We start from the raw sequence: 24,366 nt of genomic DNA, 5'->3' as shown, positions 1-24,366 counted from the left end.
GCAGCTGAAATTGAGACTCATCAGACCAGGCAATGTTTTTTCAATCTTCTATTGTCCAATTTTGATGAGCCTGTGCGGATTGTAGCCTCAGTTTCCTGTTTTTAGCTAACATGAGTGGCACCTGGTGTGGTCTTTTGCTGCTGTAGCCCATCTGCTTCAAAGTTCAATGTGTTGTGAATTCAGAGATGGTATCCTGCATACCTTGGTTGTAACGAGTGGTTATTTGAGTTACTGTTGCCTTTCTATCATATCGAACCAGTCTGTCCATTCTCCTCTGACCTCTGACACCAACAAGGCATTTTCGTCCACACAACTGCCATTCACTGGATATTTTCTGTTTTTCGGACCATTCTCTGTAAACCCTAGAGATGGTTGTGTGTGAAAATCCCAGTAGATCAGCAGCTTTTGAAATACCCGTCTGGCACCAACAACCATGCCAAGTTCAATGTCACTTGAATCCCATTTCTTCCTCATTCTGATGCTCGGTTTGAACTTCAGTCAGCCATCTTCACCACATCTAGATGCCTAAATTTATTGAGTTATTGCCATGTGATTGATTGGCTGATAGCAATTTGTGTTACCAAGCAATTGAACAGGTGTACCTAATAAAGTAGCCAGTGAGTGTATATTGTACATTCACATCAGTCCCTGCCCTCAAGGAGCTTACAATCTAAGGTCCCTAACTCACATTTATACAGTACATACACATACTAATATATTAACAAAAAAAATTGCCAAAATAGTGCAATTTTATCAGAGATGTCATGTTGCCACAAACTCACTTAAATTGGCCACTTTAACACCTCTTACCAACATGAATGAAGTGTAGGTGAAGCTGCTGAGAAAATCCTTCACATTACAGTATTTAGCTACACTGTGTCCATGGAGGGGGCAATGGTGGCAAATTGTTATATTATATAGAGATTGTTTTGTAATGAGTGACTGAATATTGTGTTGAGATCTTGGTATTGCAAGACTTCTTTTTGATTGCAGTATGTATTTATCACACTTTACAGGCCTGGGCACTTTTTAAAGGTAAATACCGGGAAGGTCTTGACAAACCAGATCCTCCTACATGGAAGACAAGGCTACGCTGTGCTTTAAATAAGAGTAATGACTTTGAAGAATTAGTGGAAAGAAGTCAATTGGATATATCAGATCCATATAAGGTGTACAAAATTATCCCCGAAGGCTCAAAAAAAGGTAAGACATTCTTCTCCCTACATGTTCCTTATTGATATTTAGCTATGAGAAACTGATAAAATAGGAAAGGTGTTGGCTCATCAACAGATAAACCTAAATATAAACCATGCTATTAATTAGACAGTATCAATGGTATGTTCTTGTTTTCAAAAAGCAGAAATAACTTCAAAAACATTATTGTGAACTAAAGATACCAATATCTATTCTTGGTAAAGAACTAAAGTTGAAAAATAGGACAACTGCTGCAAACCCTTTGTGCAGTAGCTAAAACAGACTCTAACTCTTTGCACTCAACTATAAGCAACAATCTGAGAAAGTCATAAAGAGTATACTGATTGGAAGTCTTGGGGTAGTGTGACAGATTTTTGTACATTTCGGAAAAGCGCATGTGAAACTGTTGCAGATGAACATGGAAGAGGTCTTAAATATCTCTTATTTCTTATCACCAATATGGCAGTACGTATTTATAAAATTGTTGCAACAATAGCAACAGACAGTAAAAGGGTTGATTTATTAAAACTGGAGAGTGCAAAATCCTGTGCAGCCCTGCATAGAAACCAATCAGCTTTCAGGTTTTCAGTTTTTGGTCAACGCTTAAATAAACCAGTTGGAGTTGGAAGCTGATTGGCTACAATGCACACCCGCACTAGATTCTGAGTGCTCCAGTTTTAGTAAATCAACCCATAAAGTGTCGAAAATGAGAACTATATGAATATTTACCTTTTACGCCTGGCCCTGGATCACAATTCTACTTACAGAAAAAAGTCACTATATCATCTCACATCTTCCTGCATAGTCTTTTGCTGTTCATTTATACAGATTTGTGGTCTGTTAATAATTTAACAATAACTGTTCAGGGATAACCAATAACATCAAGAGGACACTGATGCTGGGAGTGTGTATTAACAAATGTTGTTATAGATTTTCAAACTCTAGATCTTTAAAATATTGTAGGTAATACTGAAAGGTGATATGTTATTCTCTAGTGTATTACATATACCTTTTACTTTTTAAATACAGGACTAAAGCAGCTTGGCTCAGAAGACACTCAGTTAGTTGTAAATCACGCATTTGCTGTACCGCAAGCTTACACATCTCTTCAGCCTCATTCTCAGGTATCTGCATGATAATAAAAAATAAATAATACAGTTCATGATTTATAATACATGTTAACAGTTAAGATGATATAAAGCTTTGTTAAGAAGTATAGAATGTTGCAATGTTTTAAACCGGCAGGAGAGCTATATAAAAATGTAGGTCATATTGCCTGCCATGTAGGACCTATACAGCCTATGACAATTAATGAAGTATGTGCAAAACTCTGATTGTACAGTAATATTGGGGTTGTGTAATAGATACATTTAAGCAAGCATTTCTGATAAGTGAAAAGTCTCTTGAATTGAACACATGACTACCAACCTAAAACAATCCTATTTTTCAAGAGTCATGTCCACTGATACTTCATTTATGAAACCAGTAGGATTAAAGTGATTGTACTGTCCAACGCTTGGTGTCTGATACACTGGACTAATGACTCTTATGTCTCTGGCCTATGGTTTTTATTGCTTCCTTGTTTAGAAATGCCTTAAAGGCATCATTCTGAGGATGTCATTAAATGTCACTTTAAAAGTCAGTTAACACTTTAAATGGAACAGATAAAAAGAAAGTAATAGAAGGGATGAAATACAGCAAGTTTGTAGTAATACCTATGTATAAAGCCAAATGAAGAGGACCTAAAGGGTTCCGAAAGCTTGCCTCTTTAATAATTTGAGTTAGCAAACTACACACTTGCTCCATTGATCGATGGCTAAGATAGTAAGATTTTCTACTAAAATGAATGAAATACTTATTATAATTTATTATTTTGCTGGGAATCAGGTTCTGGTAGTTTTTATTCGTCAGGCTCCCAGTAGCGAGAGCAAATCAAAAGCCAGCAGTTAAAGATATATTAAAATAAAAAGTAGCCCCTAATATTTCAATTTCAACTACTTGAAAACAAAGCTTCTGAACCTCAAGCCTTAACACTTGCAATAAATTGAGGCCTTAAAATTTAGCCTTTCCACAACACTAAACCAGCCTCCTAAAACGTAACCCTAACTATGACTCTAAGGGCCTGTTCACACACATTAACATGCATTGCGTTTAGGAAACCCATTCATTTAATGCACCAGGAAAGACTAAAAATCATGCATGCACCATTGTCTTTGGTGCATCGTACTGCAACACGTGGCTGTGGCGTTCCGCATGTTCTGGTGCACTGCAATGCAGATGCCTTAGGAAGGTGCACTTGGGTGCAATTAGGAATCAAAGCAACATCATCGCACCAATGAACATAACATTGCACTGGTATGAATGGGCAGTAAAAGTAAATCCCGTAATCCCTGTCCCCAACAATACCCTAATTTAATCTCCTAAGGTAAACACCTAACGCTAACCTAGCCCCCTTGTGTAGGATGGCCACCTTATCCTGTAAAAGGAGCACCTAAATTGGAAACCAAGCAAGTCCTGTACCCCAAAACTACCAGCTCAGATGCAGATAATACCTACTCTGTGAAATACCTCTCCTGGAAATCTGCTGCTTCTGATTTCCTCCAGTGCTGCTCACATGAACACAATCCTAGGCCTTTGGCCATATGATTTCTACTGAAGGAAAGGATCGCCCACTCAAAGCTCTGCTATTGTTTGGTTGTTTGGGTCCTGATGCATAAAGGCAAGGGAGAATGGACAGCATGGTGACATTGTGGGGTTGACTTGCTAAAACTGGAGAGTGCAAAATATGGTGCAGCTGTGCATGGTAGCCAATCAGCTTCTGACATCAGCTTGTTTAATTAAGCTTTGAAAAAAAACAAAAAAAAAACTTGGAAGGTGATTGATTTCTGAGAAAAGCTGCACCAGATTTTGCACTGTCCAGTTTTATTAAATCACCCCCACTGCATGCATTGCCCAGAGAGCACATTATAAACATATATATATATATATATATATATATATATATATATATACACCTGTATGTATACACTGTTATTTATAGCAGTCATAATAAACAGCTTTTTTTTCCTCATGTGATCTCAGCACAGAATAATAGAAGCTGCATCTTCCTCTTTGACAGGTGCCACACTTTATGATGTCTCACGAACGGAGCTGGAGGGACTATGCACCAGAACAACCACATCCTGATCTTCCTTACCAATGTGCAAGTGTCCCTTTTGCACGCAGTCACCTATGGCAAAACACTTCCTGTGATAACAGTATGTACCTTGCTTTAACTTCTTTCTTCTTTGCTTGTGTTGATCTGAGAAAGGTAACTGAAGCAAAACAGCCTATTAGTTACAGTTCACTTGACATTACTGTTTTCTTTAGTTGAGTTCAGTTTTTGTTCTTTGTAAATATAAGTAACCTGCAAGATTTTGTTTGGGTTGCTGCACCATAAAAATAAGTAAAGCATCTTTCTTATAGATTTACAAAAAATGCAAACCACTATAATACCTGGTCCAGAAACACCCTTAGTAGCTTAGGTCCTAATAAAGATCAGTACTTTGGAATCATATCCAAAAGCCTGTTCCCTTAATATATTGACTTCAGTAGGTTTGCTTTAAAGTCTTGTAGAACATACTTTATTATTAATTCTAATTTACTATGTTGAAATAACACCTACATGAAAACCTTATCTGGCTACTTTACATGTTTTCAGCCAATAGTCAGTCATTACTTTCCTGCTGTGGGTACAGGTTTTTTTTCTCTGCTGTTTTTGAAAGACAATACAAACCTCTAAAAAAATTGTCTTTAATTTAGTGCTTCCACCTTCTCACATCTCAGCTCTGCCTGGTGCTTAGACCTACAGGCTGCCGAAGGCTTAAGCCTCGTACACACGCACCGATTGTTGGCCGTGAACTTTCGGCCAACGTCCGATCGGCCGATTGTCGGCTTGTTAGTATGATGCTTCCGACAACCGACTGCGACTTTTCAGCCGAACAAAATCTGGTGTGCATGCTATAAAATTTTTGTTGGTCGTCAACAGAACGGCCGATTGTTCGTCAGTCAGTACAGATTTCGGCAGACAAAAATCAGATGAGCTAGACTGGGCATGCTCAGAGAAAACACACGGAAAGTTAACCATCACATGACATCACTTCTGAAGTTGGTTTATGTTGGCCGATAAAATTAGTGTGCAGTCTAGAGCACATTTCAACCAACACAACAACACTGGACAAAAGACGGCCGATCGGTCGGCCAACAATCAGTGCGTGTGTACGAGGCTTTAGGTAACATGAATCACAAGTCGGCACTTGGAATGGTATACAACAATGGTTATCCTTTATTGTAGAAACAAGTTCTGTTCTGCAATGCCACTGTACAATAGTCAGGGAGCCGCAAGTGCCACGTTTTGCCTGAATTCATTAACCACCAGTGGAGAATCTTATGTCTAAACTGTTAGCGTGAATGGGCTATTAACTGACTCCTCAAGCTGTATATGGATGCCTTAACAGTGCCAGTGAAGCTTGCCAAAAATCCCCAAATTCTGGTGTATGGGTAAAGCAAAAAATGTTCTCCCGCCACCTTCTCCAAGTGACAAAGCTAATGGTCAGTGTGACCTCTAGCCAGTGCTGTCATGTAGACAGTGGGGTGTATCCAGGCATCTGGAAAAAACTGCTTTAAAAAAAAAGACATTTGTAGCAAATATGGCAGATTAAAATGGTTTCTGAAAGAGAAGGACATGGAACTTAGAGGAACCATCTTCCGTCATGTAGTGTCCACTTTTCTGTGAGGGGTTCACTTTGTCATCATTAGTTACACCATAAGGTCTTCTATAATATGGTACAAGCTACAATAGTATGACAAACCTTAATAACTAAATGAACCAGTATTAACTGATGGATACCTAAGGTCAATCCCATTAGACGACTTCCCCTCCATTCCTGTTCCAGTGACAACTGGATTTTTCCTCACTTTCAGTCTTGGTAACAATGGTCACAAAGACAAGTAGTGAGGGAGAATATCCTCAGTACAGGCTCAGACAGCAAAAAAAAAAAAAAAAAAAAATCATGAAAAGGAGCTCTAATACTTTCTTACTCTATCCAGAACACTTTAGATCAGGGGTACTCAAATGTAAACTTGAAAGGTCCACTTACCAATTTTCCATTCAGTCCGAGGTCCGGAAAACTGACCGTCAAATTCCAAATACAGAACGCCAACAACAAAAGGCATTCCCCCAAAACTTTTGAACTATACACAAAAAAATGACCTAACAAATACACAACCAATATGTGAAATATGATGTTTGATCCATAGATAGAGAGAGACTGCAAACAAAATTTTGTGTCTTTTAGCTATTCTTCCCGTCAGCCTGATTTATAATTTCAGCCATTGTGGCGGCAATGATGGAAAACAAATATATATGTGCATGTAAAATAAATCTATAATTTTAACTATACAGAACTACAGAAATGTTTTTGAAAAGAATAATGTATTTCACCTGCATATCCACTGAAAATATACAGCAAAAAATAGTTTGTACTACTGTAAACCATAAAAATGAAGTCTCACTGCATTTTTAAAGAATTATTTTCATTATATTATATGAAAATAATTCTTTAAAAATGCAGTGAGACTTCATTTTTATGGTTTACAGTAGTACAAACTATTTTTTGCTGTATATTTTCAGTGGATATGCAGGTGAAATACATTATTCTTTTTAAAAACATTTCTGTAGTTCTGTATAGATAAAATTATAGATTTATTTTACATTCAAGCATTCCCGCACTTACTTGTCTTCCTAGTTGCTGTAGTGTAGAGAAAAGAAACCCCCTTCCTCTAAGGTGGCATGATCGGTGGTCGGTCGGGGATGCAGGGATGGTCAGGATGTGAGTTTGGAGTGACCCTCTTCGATGTGGTAGGTCCCGGTCTTTCTGCTTGGCAAGGAGATGAGCTCTCAGACGCCCATGCACCTAGCCACCGAGCAGATGTCTCTTCACCACCTGCCGCCGAAGCCCGGCTTCCCTCAGCTCAGTGTCCACAGACTACAACTCCCGGAATGCAGCGCGGCGGGGGTGCTTAGGCGCGAGGAGGAATAAGTTCCTCCTCCGCTGTGAATGCTGGGCGACGGGCAGGGCGGCGGTTGGGTGAAAAGGAATAGGCAGCAGCTTCAGCACAGACAGACCGCCGCGGTCCAGAGCTAAGCGCGCCTGGGTCCGGACGCGGCCCGGAGTCCGCCTATTGAGGACCCGGGCTTTAGATACACTTTAATGACCTTAATATAACATTTTAGAATGCAGTGTTTTTTTTGTTCTCTAAAGTGGAATTAGATAAAATATCTGTGATAAAATAAGATGACATTTTGTATGACTTCACTGGAGTTCGTAAGAGAAATCACTGAACTGAATAAAATAGAAACTTAACTGCCTGGAAATCAGTAGATGTGGTTGATGGACAGTTATCATTTTCTTTGCCAAAGGCCAAGTGTTAAAATGTTACGGAAAAAAAAAAAAAAAAAAAAAACGTAACAAAAAGTCTAAATACTGTATATATGTACAAGGTTTTTAATAATTTTATTAGTAAAATTTCACACTAAAATGTGTCAGACATATATATGTATATTAGTAAAAAAATACATTTTAAAGTGTTACTAAACCCACAACAGTAAAATCAGTCCGTATATGCAATAAAGCAAGCTTGTTATACTCACTGTGGAACCTAAGGGGTTAATCCTCTGCATTGCATAAAAAAGGCTGTTTGATCCTGTCTTCTCTGATCCTCCGCTTCTTCCACTGTTCCCAATATATTTCCTGATAATACAGAGCCAGGGGACATATTGCATATGCTCAGTTTGGTGTGCATTTCTAGAGATTTTTTTTTTCTTGGTAAGGTTCATGTGATCAGCACAGGGCCAATCAGCACTGTCCAGATAGTGCCAGGGTCCTGCATCCTGATAAGACAGTTAGTGCAGAATAAAAACTCCTCCTACAAGCTTTACCCAGACACTGATAAAAGCCATATGACTGCTATATACTGCAAATGAGAAAAGGTATTTAGCAGTTTATATTTACTAAAACTATTGCATTTCCATGTTCTGTGTACTGTGGGAGACCATATATAGTGAATGCAGGCTCCTAGGTTTAGGAACAGTTTTAGGTATTACGATGATGAAATACTGTATCATTAATAACGTTGAAAGGGTATTTGATCCAATTATTATTTATGTCCTAGAATGAAGGGTGATATGATTAGGAAAACAGACAAGTATATACTAGAGATATATTAGTTTACAACATTCTAGTATATAGTATACTATTCATGTATTTATTACTGCAGAATGTATTCTGCTGGTCATTGCTGTGCACAATATGCTTGTCATTGCTGAGTATGCCAACTTGGTCACTTAAACTTTTTAAATGTTTAATAAAACATGGGGCCCAGCACTCTTCTTCCTGCAGTAAAATTAAAAAACTACCATTGTAAAAAAATGTTTTCTTATAAGCATATGTGGATAGTACATATAACAATAGTAGTTTCTATATGCATTCCTTTCATTTCATATATATATATATATATATATATATATATATATATATATATATATGTACAGTATCTCACAAAAGTGAGTACACCCCTCACATTTTTGTAAATATTTTACTATATCTTTTGATGTGACAACTGTGAAGAAATTACACTTTGCTACAATGTGAAGTAGTGAGTGTACAGTTTGTATAACAGTGTAAATTTTCTGTCCCCTCAAAATAACCCAACACACAGCCATTATTGTCTAAACCGCTGGCAACAAAAGGGAGTACACCCCTGAAAATGTCCAAATCGGGCCCAATTAGCAATTTTCCCTCCCCGTGTGATGTGACTCGCTAGTGTTACAAGGTCTCAGGTGTGAATGGGGAGCAGGTGTGTTAAATTTGGTGTTATCGCTCTCACTCTTTCATACTGGTCACTGGAAGTTCAACATGGCACCTCATGGCACCTCATGGCAAAGAACTCTCTGAGGATCTGAAAAAAAGAATTGTTGCTCGTCATAAAGATGGCCTACGCTATAAAAAGATTACCAAGACCCTAAAACTGAGCTGCAGCGTGGTGGCCAAGACCATACAACGGTTTAACAGGACAGGTTCCACTCAGAACAGTGCATGTGCTCAGCGTCATATTCAGAGGTTGTCTCTGGGAAGCAGACTAAGGACATGGATTACTGGAACCATGTCCTGTGGTCTGATGAGACCAAGATAAACCTATTTGGTTCAGATGGTCTCAAGCATGTGTGGTGGCAACTAGGTGAGGAGTACAAAGACAAGTGTGTCTTGCCTAAAGTCAAGCATGGTGGTGGGAGTGCCATGGTTTGGGACTGCATGAATGCTTCTGGCACTGGGGAGCTACAGTTCATTGAGGGAACCATGAATGCCAACATGTACCGTGACATACTGAAAGCAGAGCATGATCCCCTTCCTTTTGAGACTGGGCCGCACGGCAGTATTCCAACATAACGACCCCAAACACATCTCTAAGATGACCACTGCTTTGCTTAAGAAGCTGAGGGTAAAGGTGATGAAATGGCCAAGCATGTCTCCAGACCTAAACCCTATTGAGCATCTGTGGGGCATCCTCAAACGGAAGATGGAGGAGCGCACGGTCTCTAACATCCACCAGATCCATGTCGTCATGGAGGAGTGGAAGAGGACTCTAGTGGCAACCTGTGAAGCTCTGTTGAACTCCATGCCCAAGAGGGTTAAGGCAGTGCTGGAAAATAATGGTGGCCACACAAAATATTGACACTTTGGGCCCAATTTGGACATTTTCACTTAGGGGTGTACTCACTTTTGTTGCCAGCGGTTTAGACATTAATGGAAGTGGTTTGAGTTAATTTGAGGGGATAGCAAATTTACACTGTTTTACAAGCTGTACACTCACTACTTTACATTGTAGCAAAGTGTAATTTCTTCAGTGTTGTCACATGCAAAGATATAATAAAATATTTAGAAAAATGTGAAGGGTTTACTCACTTTTGTGAGATACTGTATATACAGTATGTATACTGACAAGGACAGGGATTGGGACAAATTATAACACTGCTTGGGGTGCATCAATAGTTTAAGAAACTGTTTTTCTATTTAAACAATGTTTAAACCTTGTGGATAATAATGAATAACCCTTCTAAGCCCTCCTTTGAGTTCTATAGTTTATCCTTTAAACTTAAATTCATGTGATTATAAATTTACCAAATGTATTGACCAAGAATAATTATCTGTGTATTTAACTGTCCTTGTCCCGGCCCAAAAAAACAAATAAGTAAAAGGGTGGAATATATTCCGTAATAGGTCGTTTAACTATTGAGAGGATGCCACTGCATGAAAGTCCTTGAATTAATGAAACTTTCTAGGTACTATTACTACTAAGATGACAAAAGCTTTGGCCTACTGAGGAAAGTTTGAAGTATGAGGATGTGGGTTCAATGGGGGAATGAGGACGCCTAGCTCTTCTCATGCCAAATGGTTCCCAGGGCTTAGGTAATAAACATTTATACTAAACTAATTTCCTTCCAACACTTGATTGGGAGGCTCTTAGGTTCCTTTTGTCCCTTCTCAACCTAGCCTTAATGGTTACACTTACTTTTTATGTTATTTATTGCTTTTCCTTTCATTTATCAATAGCCCTATCCTTTTCAGTATCTTGTTCTACTGTGGACCTAACCTGACTCATGAAAACAGATTAGTATGAACATGACACATTTCAGTTTGAACCTTTTGCCCTCAGTGGGTGATGGCAGTCTGTATATTTGGTGTGACATCCTGTGACAAAATTCCCAATGGGCCAGTTCTACAAAAAAATGATATTTCCTGTGTTTGCCCTTCTATGTAATCAGTTAAATAAAGTGAGATCCTATTTTATCTATAAGTGCTGCAAAACTTTACAAGAAATCATATCTGGCATTATTCATGCCTGTGAATCAACTTAATATCAATCTGGTCATTTGCATTTAAAGTGAGAAATCAAAAGAGTATCTGTTCCCTATTTAACAACTAAAATAAGCAGTAGCAATGTGAATCTAAAATACCAGTACTAGAACTATTAGAGTGTAACTAAATCCAAAATGTATTTGTTTTGATAGAGTGGAAAGGGGTTGTGTCTACAGGAGTTAAGGAAAATCAGCGGGTAACGTTAGACAATAAAACTGTTTTTTGGGTTTTTTTTTTTTTACACATTCCATAATTCCAAAAGTAGCAGAAGTTTTGGCTTTACAAATGTATGCATTAACACGGTTTTAAAAATATTATCACCTTTGTGACTTCAATATGATTTCTGAAGTCCAAATGCAATGCCCTTTTCTATAAGAACATTAATTAATTTGCAACAGAGAACTAAGAATTCACAACTGGGTTTTTCCTAATTCTCGGGCCCTCTGTCAAACAGAGAAATTAGTCATAGATTTATTGTCAAGCGAACTGATGCATAATAACATTGCTAAATTTGGTCTGGGAATCTAAACTTCAATAACCTCTGGCCAGCAAAGGTTTAAAGGGTTATAGTTGGAACTCAAGACATTGAAATATATACTAAGTTTTCTGATGTAAACCACAGCACACTCCTATTATGATAATGGGCACATTAGTCTAAACACTATGCAATGTGCATTGGTTTCTGTTTTTTAGGCACTAGCACAATGTTAAACATAAAAGTGAAATACTTTAGGTGAACATTGTCAATATTCTTTTTTTTTTTTTAAACAGGCTATCAAGTTACGGGATCTTTTTATGCATGTCCGCCAACAGAGTCACAAACTCCAGGACTTCCAATAGAACCAAGTATACGGACAGGAGAGGCTCTTGCGTTATCAGGTTAGTAACCCAATCTAGGTGTAATAATCTGTTCTAATAATTTTTATTTCCTTGACAAAAAAGCTGGGAAAAAAGAGACACACTTTTTTTTGGTTTTGTTTTTATCTATAAGGAAGTGAACCAAAGCCAGTGTTGAATGAATTTACGAAGTATATAGCCACATGGTAAAAACAAATAAGGCTTGATTCTAAAGCTAACACCCCAGAATAAAGATCTTTATGTAAAAAACAACAGAAATTCAGTGAAATATTACAATTACATTTATGTGCCAGGCATGGATGTCCCACTTTTCCCCTCCTACCCCTCTTAGAATTCCAATCTGTCTTTCAAGATGTAACTATAGGGTGCAAAACTTTTAAAACTGCTGCTTGCAAGATGACCTGATCCCATACATCGCTCACCAAGAATCTTTCATGCCCAGCATGTCTCTTATGAAATCATTTGGCCTAATCTCAGGCTATTCTATTAATTTTGATACATCTAAGGCATTCTACCTAACCAACTGTCATAAGTCTCCTTGGAGCAATCTTTAACATTTTATTTGGTGTAGAAAAAGCACAGTGGCTAAGTGGTTAGCACTTCCACCTAGCAGCATTACAGCATTAGGGTTGCTGATTCAAATCCCAACCACGGTGCTAAAGTTTGCATGTTTGAATGTTCTCCCTGTGCCGGCGTGGGTTTCCTACAGGTACTCTGGTTTCCACCCACACTCAAAAGACATGCTGGTAGGTAGTTGGCTCCTGTCTAAATTGGCCCTAGTATTTGTATGCATGAATGTGAGTTACAAAAAAACTATCAGCGCAAACCTATTATATGTGATAAAATAACTCAACACCAATTCACTGTGCATAAATCAGGTGTGTGAACTTATAAATCAATAGTGGTGTCCGGCAGCATGCACCAATCGTGTTTCACAAATCACAATAAACTATAAATCATACAAAAATGTGATGCGCCAGAAATATAAAATCAAAAAGTGATGACAATAAATCATATCCAGTTCATAAGGCACATAGCAATGTGTGTGCTTCCAATAAAATGATATAAAGAGTGTCCCGTGTTCAGATGAAGAAAATCCAGTGATGAAAACAACTTGTAATCACCAATATAGTGAATCCCTCCACCAGGTGAATCAGCCTCTCACCTTTCTGAAGGACCCAAACGGGCCAGCAATCACATGTATCATTGATCAGACTTCCAGGAAAGAGCCACACTATATTGCACCTCGAGGGATCCCGGGACATATAGAAAACAGATGAAGAAATCTAGTGCTCTCCGCTTACTAATGAGGGTATGCTTTATTAGAGAAAGGCAGATCAACTCACATTTGTCGGGCACTCAGCTGTGCCTGCTGTATAATCAATGTCAGCGATCTGTTACCAGAGAGAGACTCTGCGTCGGCCACGCACGCTCCGCCCCCCTATACGCGTTACGTCGAGCGTAATGCTCCTTTGACTTCCTCGGTAGGGGTGGCTAGTGCGTGCCAAGCCTCACTTTAAATACATCAACTCTCAGGTGGATTGGCCAGCAGATCTCAGTCCCTCCCCCCGCTCATAGCTCAGTACAGGACACTGGAACCTCCGAACCAGGCATGTTTACGGCGGTGTCACTGGCTCATATCGCTAATGGGGCAATTTTATTGTATGGGCATTGATCAGATTACTATTGCACATTTGCGGAGATCGCGTGGTGGCGCAGACATCTCTCTGGTTTACATTAAAAAACAGCTAAGACACATAATCACAAAATCTCATACCATAATTATCACATATTAAAAATACATCAATAAGCTAAAATCTGGAATAATAAATGTTGGCTATTAAAATTTATAAAAAAAAAAAAAAATTTTTTTTTTAAAAATATATTATAAAAAAAAAAAAAAAAAAAAAAAAAAAATAAAAATTTTTTTTTTTTTTTTTTTTTTGTCTCAGATAAAAATATATAATGCATGATGGGGTGTTATTTATTACTAATGAAACAATTTAGATCGAAATCCTTATTTAAACCTCTGGGTGCCAACACCTTGGCCTCGTAGACCCAAAAGGATTCCCTTCTACTTAGCTGGCGAGGAGGCAACTATATTCGCCAGCTAAGTAGAAGGGAATCCTTTTGGGTCTACGAGGCCAAGGTGTTGGCACCCAGAGGTTTAAATAAGGATTTCGATCTAAATTGTTTCATTAGTAATAAATAACACCCCATCATGCATTATATATTTTTATCTGAGACAAAAAAAAAAAAAAAAAAAAAAAAAATTTTTTTTTTTTTTTTTTTTTTAATAAATTTTAATAGCCAACATTTATTATTCCAGATTTTAGCTTATTGATGTATTTTTAATATGTGATAATTATGGTATGAGATTTTGTGATTATGTGTCTTAGCTGTTTTTTAATGTAAACCAGAGAGATGTCTGCGCCACCACGCGATCTCCGCAAATGTGCAATAGTAATCTGATCAATGCCCATACAATAAAATTGCCCCATTAGCGATATGAGCCAGTGACACCGCCGTAAACATGCCTGGTTCGGAGGTTCCAGTGTCCTGTACTGAGCTATGAGCGGGGGGAGGGACTGAGATCTGCTGGCCAATCCACCTGAGAGTTGATGTATTTAAAGTGAGGCTTGGCACGCACTAGCCACCCCTACCGAGGAAGTCAAAGGAGCATTACGCTCGACGTAACGCGTATAGGGGGGCGGAGCGTGCGTGGCCGACGCAGAGTCTCTCTCTGGTAACAGATCGCTGACATTGATTATACAGCAGGCACAGCTGAGTGCCCGACAAATGTGAGTTGATCTGCCTTTCTCTAATAAAGCATACCCTCATTAGTAAGCGGAGAGCACTAGATTTCTTCATCTGTTTTCTATATGTCCCGGGATCCCTCGAGGTGCAATATAGTGTGGCTCTTTCCTGGAAGTCTGATCAATGATACATGTGATTGCTGGCCCGTTTGGGTCCTTCAGAAAGGTGAGAGGCTGATTCACCTGGTGGAGGGATTCACTATATTGGTGATTACAAGTTGTTTTCATCACTGGATTTTCTTCATCTGAACACGGGACACTCTTTATATCATTTTATTGGAAGCACACACATTGCTATGTGCCTTATGAACTGGATATGATTTATTGTCATCACTTTTTGATTTTATATTTCTGGCGCATCACATTTTTGTATGATGAATGTGAGTTAGGGACCTTAGATTGTAAGCTTCTTGACAGCAGTGACTGATGTGAATGTATAACATGTATGTAAAGCGCTACTTAAATTGACGGTGCTATATAAGTAACTGTAATAAATAATTCTCTTACCTTGAGGTATCATTACCCTAAAACCACGATATTCTATAAAAGCATCCCTCATGACCTGAATGAACTTTAATATTTCCTATGTGGGCAGAATAAGCCAACATTAATTAATTATTATTAAATATGAATTAATAATAAAAAATGGTCACATTTCCTAAATAATTTTTTTTGTCATACAGATTCTCTCTCTATTCTTCAAAAATTTCAATCTTAGATCTGTTTATAATATATTTTGAGAGTTTACCTGGGGCAGCAGGAGAGCAACCATAGGTTTACATACCTTACAACAACCTCAAGGTAATGGAGGCCTTAACTTTCCCAACCCAGAACTCTATAACTTGGCATCCCCAACTAGATGCATAAGGGATTGGATTCATGGAACCTCACTGTACATGGACCGAACTTGATCAAAACATGACCCTTCATAATAACTTGTTATATGTTCTCCCTATACATAAAGATCTCCTGCCTATCAAGGTGTCAACAAATCCCCTCTTTTACTCCACGTGGTTGACATAGCATACAATTTGCACGTGTTGTCTGTTAAATAGCCACGCATCTATTTTTCTTCCTGTATGGAACAACTTAGATCTCCCGAAGTCCTTTGAACTCCCTCCAGCACTATAAAATTCCTGGTAGATGTTGACAACCAGCAACCACTTCCTACTAATAAAGCTCTAGAGAAGTTCCCATGCCTTTCTAGTAACTAATTTATTTTAATACAACTAAAATCTCACATAATATCTTTCCATAAAACATTTTCTCTGAAACACTAGAAAATGAATTGGATACACTCCCAGGATACCCTAACCCAAGCAATCTCTACTTGATACAGTTTTTTTTTTTTTGCTAGCCACTGGACCATACCACTCCAACAGCTGGCTTTACAAATGGATAAAAAATCCCCCCCCCCCACTATAAGTTAATGTTCTTCTGAAATCCTTACGTTTTTCTTAGGGAATGATCAAAGCTACAATGTACCTCAAAATGATGCTTTCGTTTTTCCATCATGTCTCCACATGGCTCTTACCTTATGGGGCTAAGCTCCTATTTCTGCTGCCTGAAATGTGGGCATCTAAACATGGACTTGTTTTATGGTGTTTCAATGTGCCCCAAGATTAAATATTTTTTGGCATTCAGTAGTACAATATGTTACCACATATCTAGTGAGCTATTTACCTTTAACCCCTAAATGGGAACTTTTTGGCTTATTCAACCTCCCAGGTATTAAAATTTCAAAGGGCTGTAAGCAGCTCCTTCTTGTCTTATCTCTCATACATAGAAAGCCATTCTACATAAGTAGATCTACCCAGAAACCCCCCCCCTCCCCCCTCCCCTCATACACACACACACACACACACACTATTTCTTTGTTTCCGGGCAAATTATCTTATGTTTTCCACATTCAATGAGTGAAGGCCTCTTTGAGTAAGGAATCACATGTTCACAAAATCTTTGATATCTGAGAGTTTTTTTATTCAAACCCTGCCTGCGTACACCCAACAATCTAGAGCTCAATGTTTCCAATATACCCAATGGTACCAAATTAATATGAGTAACAAATGGAACCACTAAGCAGCTACATCTCTATTGAATACTGCAAAATGCCTGTGTCTCACAAGCTGTTAATGTACTGTATATTTTCTTACTTAGACTGCCGTCTTCATATCAGCTTATATTACCGTGACACCCTGGTTGGTGAGCGAATTACAGCAAACCCAGAAGGCTGTAGAATTGCACATGGACAGTGCTATGAAACAAGTCGCATGGATCAAGTCCTTTTCCCTTACCCTGAAGACAACGGCCTGCGGAAAAACATTGAGAAGCTTTTGAGTCACTTGGAGCGCGGTGTCATTCTGTGGATGGCTCACGATGGAATGTATGCCAAGAGACTGTGCCAGAGCAGAATATACTGGGAGGGCCCTTTGTCCATGTACAGTGATCGCCCTAATAAGCTAGAACGGGACTTACCCTGCAAACTTTTTGATACACAACAGTTTATAACAGGTATTTTAAAATCTTTAAAATGTGTAGAAATATGTAGATTTTGTAAAAGTTAGCTTGTCACATGGCATAATTCAAAACCACACTATATATTGCCATACCTTCCAACATTAAGAAGGTAGCACATTTGATATGTTTGAATGCAACTTTTGACTTTAGTCATAAACGAGCATAAACGATTTTATTTATTTTGTCCGTGCATTGCAAGGATTTCGGAACACAAACATTTTTAAAATGGAGAGCATTATGTGGACACATGTTGAGAGGTTTTTGGCTAATTGTTACCCCAATAGATGTTAGTGAGAAACAATATTGAGTATTAGAGTCTTGCTTCAGATCTCCTTATTAACACTGAGAAAAACAAACAGGCCCAGAGTACTCCTTGTATTTTCCTTTAGCCAATGATTGTATTTCAATGCATGCCAAAGTGGCATTACTCCCTTTTGAAAGCTTGTAAAATTAGAATGGATCAAACAAATGCCCCCATGATACTAATAATAGGGAAATTCTGCAGCTATAAAGCAATCACTTTAGGTATAGAAATCACTGATGCTGTTTTAAATTATTGGCACACATTTTATATATTAATGCTTTTTACTTTCATCAGAACTGCAGGCGTTTGCTCACCATGGTCGTCCAGTTCCAAGATTTCAAATTGTTCTGTGTTTTGGAGAAGAATTTCCAGACCCACAAAGAGGAAGGAAATTAATTACGGCTCATGTGAGTACTCTTGTGGTTTTCTTTACCTCTCAGTGCTGTTTGTCACGTTTTCCTTTTTGACATTTTATATACCTATTTATCTAGAAACCATGTTTTTAGTATTTTTGGTACTATTATTTTTATGCTGCGCTTGTGTAAAGTTTGCCATTGATCATGGAATTGACACAACTTTAATTTAGCCGCTGAACCTATTATTAGTTCCTCAATTTGGCAACAGCAATGAAATATGGGAAATAATGGGATTATTTACTTAAAGTAAATAGGCTGTTCACTATCCACATGAATTTTCCCCAGAGCTTGGTGAATGTGGTGCAATTCCACTTTGCAAAGATTACCCAATCACATTCAAAGAAAATGGAAAAAAATATTTTTTTCTTGCCTACAATTTGATTATGGATGTCAGAAAAGCTTCAGCCTTATTCACTAAGCAGGGGGAATATTACCTTTCAAAGTGAACAGTCATAGAGTACATGATTTCACATCCATGCTTTATATTGTGGACTGCATGCCAGTATCCAAACTAGCACACTAGCACTTTAAATTGCGATTATTGGACCAACTTCTTTTCATACTATTAGTATACAACTGGGCAGCGCCATCACACCTCACCCATCCCACAAAGTGAACAGTCTATTTGCCTTTAGTAAATAAAACCCAATGTGTTGCTCCAGGTCAGCTCAAGCTTGCCCTCTGTCATCAGATGCTCATCCAGCTCGCTTGTTGACAGCCAACTATGCAAGAAAATTATGATTACACTGACCTCTTTCTTTTTTCTCAAAAAGAGGACACACGAGATGAATGGGGAACTCTGACATGTTTCACCACATAGTCACTTTATCATAGAGTACATGATTAAGTGCCTGTGATTGTCACACGTGCAGGGTTCTCCTTTCATCCTTGCGTACCATTTTTTTAAAACAATAAAAAAGAGTTCAGTATTAGCTGTTATACAACCATCTATTTTATTTTATTAGGCAATTTTCAATATATGTACAACAATATGGACATTATGGTGGAGCATATAACTATATTCATAGCAAGCTTCGTTTGTTTTACTCTATGACCATAGTGTTATACTTTGTTTTCTAGGTTGAGCCATTATTTGCCAGACAGCTAATTAGCTTTACTGAACAAAGTGGAGGACATTTCATGAGAGGATATGAGTATTCAGATCTTATTAGCAGCTCTGAAGACTATCACCGGTCAATTCGCCATGTCCCTCTCCCGGAATGAAGGACCATATTTAACACTGTGTGTATCACATGCCCTAAACTAAACTGACAAGCCTCATGTGAATGCTATCATTGTTGAACTGCTATGACAGATGTAATTCGTAATAGACATATGGAAGCTTTAATTTAATACCTTATGGGGAAGAAACATTCTGAGTCATCTAGAGTACCTGAGATCGCAGATCAGTATTTTATATATATATATCTTTTTTTTTCTGAAATTATAAATTGATGTAAACTGAACAATAACTATCAGCATATAACCTAACCAAAAATGGTCTTAGTGATGGATATGTTCCTATGTGTTCTTGGTGCTGTGACCACACTGTAAACACTTCCTTTTTTGGGGGAAATTTTAAAAATGCTAGTTCCCTGGCTGTCATGATAATCCAGTGGCTGAATACATTCTGACTTGCTGACTTGTAACAAGTATGCAGATTAGGAGCGTTGACTTCATTCACTCTGACTTTCCTGATCTAAATTTCAGGTATTAATGCCAGAGACAGGTAGGCAACTAGCAGTTTTGGAGGTCAGAAATGGCTGCTCCTGTATTTCTCTCAATACAGGTTTTCATGAAATCAGATGCAGCTACCACCTGATGAACGCAGTTCACTAATGTAACCATTTAAGCCATAAATTATACATTTGAAACTACACCTAGGATGTGCTGTTATTGTCATCTTTCTTTGTCATTGCTTATAAGCTGCAATGTTTATAATGGAAAACATTGTATTTTGTAACCTCAATAATATGATTGAGTTTAGAGATTATATTTGTTACAGTGTGTTAATATATGTATGTGTTGGTAATTAAATATCAGCAATGGGTCAGTGCTACAAGCACTTCTAAAATCGTATACCTGTTATATGTTTATGTACCATCAAGTCATGGTAGTTGGATAGAACAACTCCTGGATCTAGTTATGAGAATGACAAATTAACTGCAGCAAATATAGATTGTAGTTTCAATGACAAAACTTCTTGCATCCACTTAGCATTGGCTTAAGCCCAACCATGCAAAATAAAATCCAGGAGCATAACTATAAATCTCAAGGACCCAGGGGAAAATTTTTATTGGGCTACTTGGAAACATATCTCTGTGGCACCCATTACTTTTTACTGGTGGTCATTGTAATATACTGCACCCTGAATAACTGCACCTCTTGTCGCTGATAAACAGCTTTCCTTATATTGGCAGCCATTATAAATGACAAAGGGCTTAGCACTGAAGAATCCCTTTAGTGCATTGGGGGCCATTGAAACATGTTACCTGTTATAGACCGATGGTCAGTGCAAAGGCTCCTGTTATGCTTTGGTAGACAGTGTAATCACAGCCATGTTAGCTAACTTAACCATTGGTAACTAGTGCGAACACTTACTTGGGAGGTTGGGAGACACTGTGGGGGGGTTTGGTGTCACATGGGAGTGGAGGACAGCCAGGGTTCTCAGGGGGTACTGAGGGAGATTTGGGTGTGCTATGAGAGCTAGAGTGCACTGTGTAAATTTGGAGTGCACTATAGGAGTTGGAGGGCACTGTGGGAGGTCAGGGCATCTGCAGCTGGCTGGAGGCTCTTGGGGGATTGGGGGGATCATTGGGTGTTGCATACAGCAAATATTCTACTCTCTCTCCCTTCTCCCAGTTATTTCAGACCTGCTATTAGTATGGGCATCCACTGGGATGGGAAGCTTCTTCCTGTCTGCTGTCATGCATATGGTCACATGATCGTGGAGAGGAAAAAACAAACTTTACTCCCTATTGGGTGCCTGTACTGATGGCAGACCTACTGCTATTCTGCACAAAGGGAGGCATTAATCTAAAGTGTCTCCTTTTGATGCCTAATAGAGCAGTGCCTGGCGCTGGAACACACACTAATGCAATACAGGGCACCCACTGCCACTATGCAGCACTGGCTGCAGTACAGGGGCACTGCAGAACATCCAATCAGGCCCCCCAACAGTCTAGGCCCCATGAGCTGCTATGGGGGTAGTCACACCATTGAAAAAACTTTTAATATTCGAAATTTCCTCACTTTCACAATGTATTGCAGTTTACATTAACAAGGTTTGGGCATAGTCTATTATGTTTTGGAAACTAAAGAAAATAGTATGTTCCCTATATGTAAAGGTACGTATTTGTCTAGAATTCAAGGAATGCTCTAAAAGTTAAGGATTGTCTGCTTGCATTTCCCTTTAGTATCAGTCAATAAACTCATCACATTGAGGTGAAACTACAAACAGGCAGATTTTTAAAAACAGATTTAGGTTTGGGTGTTGTTCGTTTTTAGTTGAATGATTTCACATATTAATAACAACTGACCAATAAAACAGCCTTCCTTGAGCCTCAAATTTTACACCGACAACATCATGGCCTCTTATATCCACAGCTATTTTTGGATGTTTACAGCAGTTGTATATTTCTTACTTCTTAAGGCTTACGTTTTCATTCTCCATTCATTCATTTTATGAAAGTTAAGTAGGAAATGTAGTCTCTCAGAGCTATAAGAAGGAAGTGGATGATTAAACTTATCAGTACCTACTGATATATCAGTTAGCCATAATTTGGAGTCATCTTAGTAGTCAATCTGAATACTTTATTGAATGTAATGTTTACTGACTCCTCTTAGCTGGTGTTGGAAATATCCGCTTCAGCTCTAGAAAAATATGCATCTCAAAGATGTAGCCTTTTGAGATATAATATCTCTTTATGTAAAAAAAAAAAACAGTGAAAAACATGCTTCTAGCTGTGTAATTTTTTATTTTTTTTTATTTTGCATTTTCTATGCAATATATGTTAAAGGTTTTTTTTTTACAACTGCTTTTATTCGCTATAGAAAATAATGGTGAATGTTTCATAATGCTACGTTCAAGGACCACAAAAATTATTTTTAAGAACCATTAAGCGGCATGCCATACAGCCATGAATTCCATGTTCTATGTCTTGGGGTGCCCACAGTGTCTTATGCTTTATTCAAAAAGGCACACTAACTACATACAAAAAATGTTTGAAATTTGTGTCTTTTATTCAACAGCAAAGTTCTCATGTATGCATTTATATATGGTGCACACAGGAGACAGGTTTTCCAACCCCTCTGAAAAGTGATTTATCAGAGGTGGTTTAGAACTGATTTAAAGGCATATAGGCATACTGTTACCTCTTGAATCTATTTTTTTTTTCAATCCCAAAATTTGGAAGCAGCATTGCTGTTACTAAAAAAAAAAAAAAAAAAAAAAAGCCTAAACAAGCTGTCAAAAGAAGAAGAGGTATAAGACTTAAAGCGGAGTTCCGGCCTATTTGGCAACTTTAGTAATTCCAGGAGTGCTCGCTATGCTGATCAACAATTGGGCATTCTCAATTTTTTTTCGGGGGTCCCTTACCTTATTTTCAGGGCATTTTTGATTGTACTTCCTCCTTTTCCCCCTCTGTGGCCGCGGCCACCGACATCACTTCCGCCTTTGCATTGCATCCTGGGAGCTGTTTGTCATCACTCCCAGGAGGCCGGAATCAGGAAGAACTCCCAGAACACTCCCTGAAATCAGGAAGAAGGACACAGCAGATTACACTGCGGCTTCAGATGCCCACATTCAAGATGGCCGCGCCCAGACAGTGTTTTTAAAAGTAAGATTTTGACTAAAATCCAATACCATACACCTTGTAAGTATGAGAATAGCGGTTCTGTAAAGGGCGACGGATTAATATTATAGGGGTATTTTTAGTTAAAAAAGGTATTTGAGGCCGGAACTCCGCTTTAAGTCTTCAATAGGCACTATCTTGGATCTTTCAAAGAGTCTTCAGCATCTGACACTTGCGAGCGTGTTGGATTCCTGGTCTCCCTCTGCACAATGCACTTCTAACTGCCATCCATACATCACTACAGAACTACTGACGTAGGGACAGCAGATGGGACCACAACACATAGTGGCAGACCTGGCATCTGACACTCCCAGAATATGTTGGATGCTGATGGTTCTTCAGTCATCAGAGCTTGTGAGGGCAGAAAGTTCAGAGTCACTGCCCCCTGGACAGGTATTATACCACTTCTGTTGAAGGCAGCTTTTTTCAAAGTCAAGGGAATTTACAAACAAAGTTTTCTAAAAGTTTCCTTGCATTTTTTGACACCCCTCCCACACATCCACCACTGAGTTCATCCAACCCACCTTCACTCGTTACATCTTAATGCTTACCTAGTTCTTGCAATGGGTACAGCCTTGTCCCTCCTTGATGTCTATCACCAGTCGTCTCCTTCCTGCTGCCTGCTCAGGAGAACACCTTAGACATCTATGTGGCTAAGAGACAGCTCAGTTGAGGGCCCCCATTCTTGTCTGTGGAGTTCCCCTGCACCTGCTGTAATTAGAGGGCAGCACAGTGGCTTAGTGGTTAGTACTTCTGTCTTGCAGCACTAGGGTCCTTGGTTTAAATCCCAAGGACAATACCTGCATGGAGTTTGTATGTTCTCCCTGTGCTGGCATGGGTTTCCTCCCACACTCTAAAGACATGCTGGTATTATTTCTGGTTTATTTGTTTCTATCAAAATTACCCCTAGTATGTGGATCCGAGAAAGGAACTTTAGATTGTAAGCTCTTTGAGGGCAGGGACTGAGGTGCATGAACAATCTGTAAATCTCTGCATACATTGTCAGCACTATATATATACCTGTAATAAATAAATAAATACTTATGAAGAGGGAGGGTAGATTAGATAAGCTCAGGGGAGGGGAGAAGGCAAAAAGGGTAAGGAAAGTTTCATAAATAATTTTATACATTTTTGTTAGTGTAGCAACAGCATCGCTTTAGGGAAAAGCAATGCCTGTGAACGGCCATATTTTAGTGATGTGCATCAAATGAAGAGCCTTCAATCTGTACGTGACTGCATTCTTGTGCTATGCACATTTACAGACCAGAACCCAATAAAGATACATGTGACTGACATCATTCATTAGACCACAGAGTTGACCTCACTCACAGAAAGGTATAGGGTTTTGTAGTGACGAAGTGAATTACTACGCTGGACATTTAGATATGACTGTGAAAGAAAGTACTGGCATTCTCCAGGCTGTCTTAATTGTGTGCAGCAGAAAAAGCATGT

At 38.6% G+C, this 24,366-nt stretch overlaps 1 protein-coding gene across 1 annotated transcript in view; it reads left to right on the top strand.

Annotated features, from left to right (window-relative positions):
- Positions 1 to 19,639, top strand: part of IRF4 (interferon regulatory factor 4) — a 44,962-nt gene extending 25,323 nt beyond the window's left edge. Inside the window, exons 3-9 of the mRNA XM_082258651.1 lie at positions 1,017 to 1,203; positions 2,224 to 2,318; positions 4,313 to 4,451; positions 11,922 to 12,029; positions 16,982 to 17,335; positions 17,940 to 18,052; positions 19,142 to 19,639. Coding sequence (XP_082114777.1) covers positions 1,017 to 1,203; positions 2,224 to 2,318; positions 4,313 to 4,451; positions 11,922 to 12,029; positions 16,982 to 17,335; positions 17,940 to 18,052; positions 19,142 to 19,285 — 1,140 coding nt within the window. The 3' untranslated portion in view covers positions 19,286 to 19,639. The remainder of the gene's footprint in view (positions 1 to 1,016; positions 1,204 to 2,223; positions 2,319 to 4,312; positions 4,452 to 11,921; positions 12,030 to 16,981; positions 17,336 to 17,939; positions 18,053 to 19,141) is intronic.
- Positions 19,640 to 24,366: the final 4,727 nt, after the last annotated feature.

The sequence above is a fragment of the Pelophylax lessonae genome (genome assembly GCF_965119305.1).
Source record: "Pelophylax lessonae genome assembly, chromosome: 5".
NCBI lineage: Eukaryota > Metazoa > Chordata > Amphibia > Anura > Ranidae > Pelophylax > Pelophylax lessonae.
This window is presented reverse-complemented; position numbering and strand designations above follow the sequence as displayed.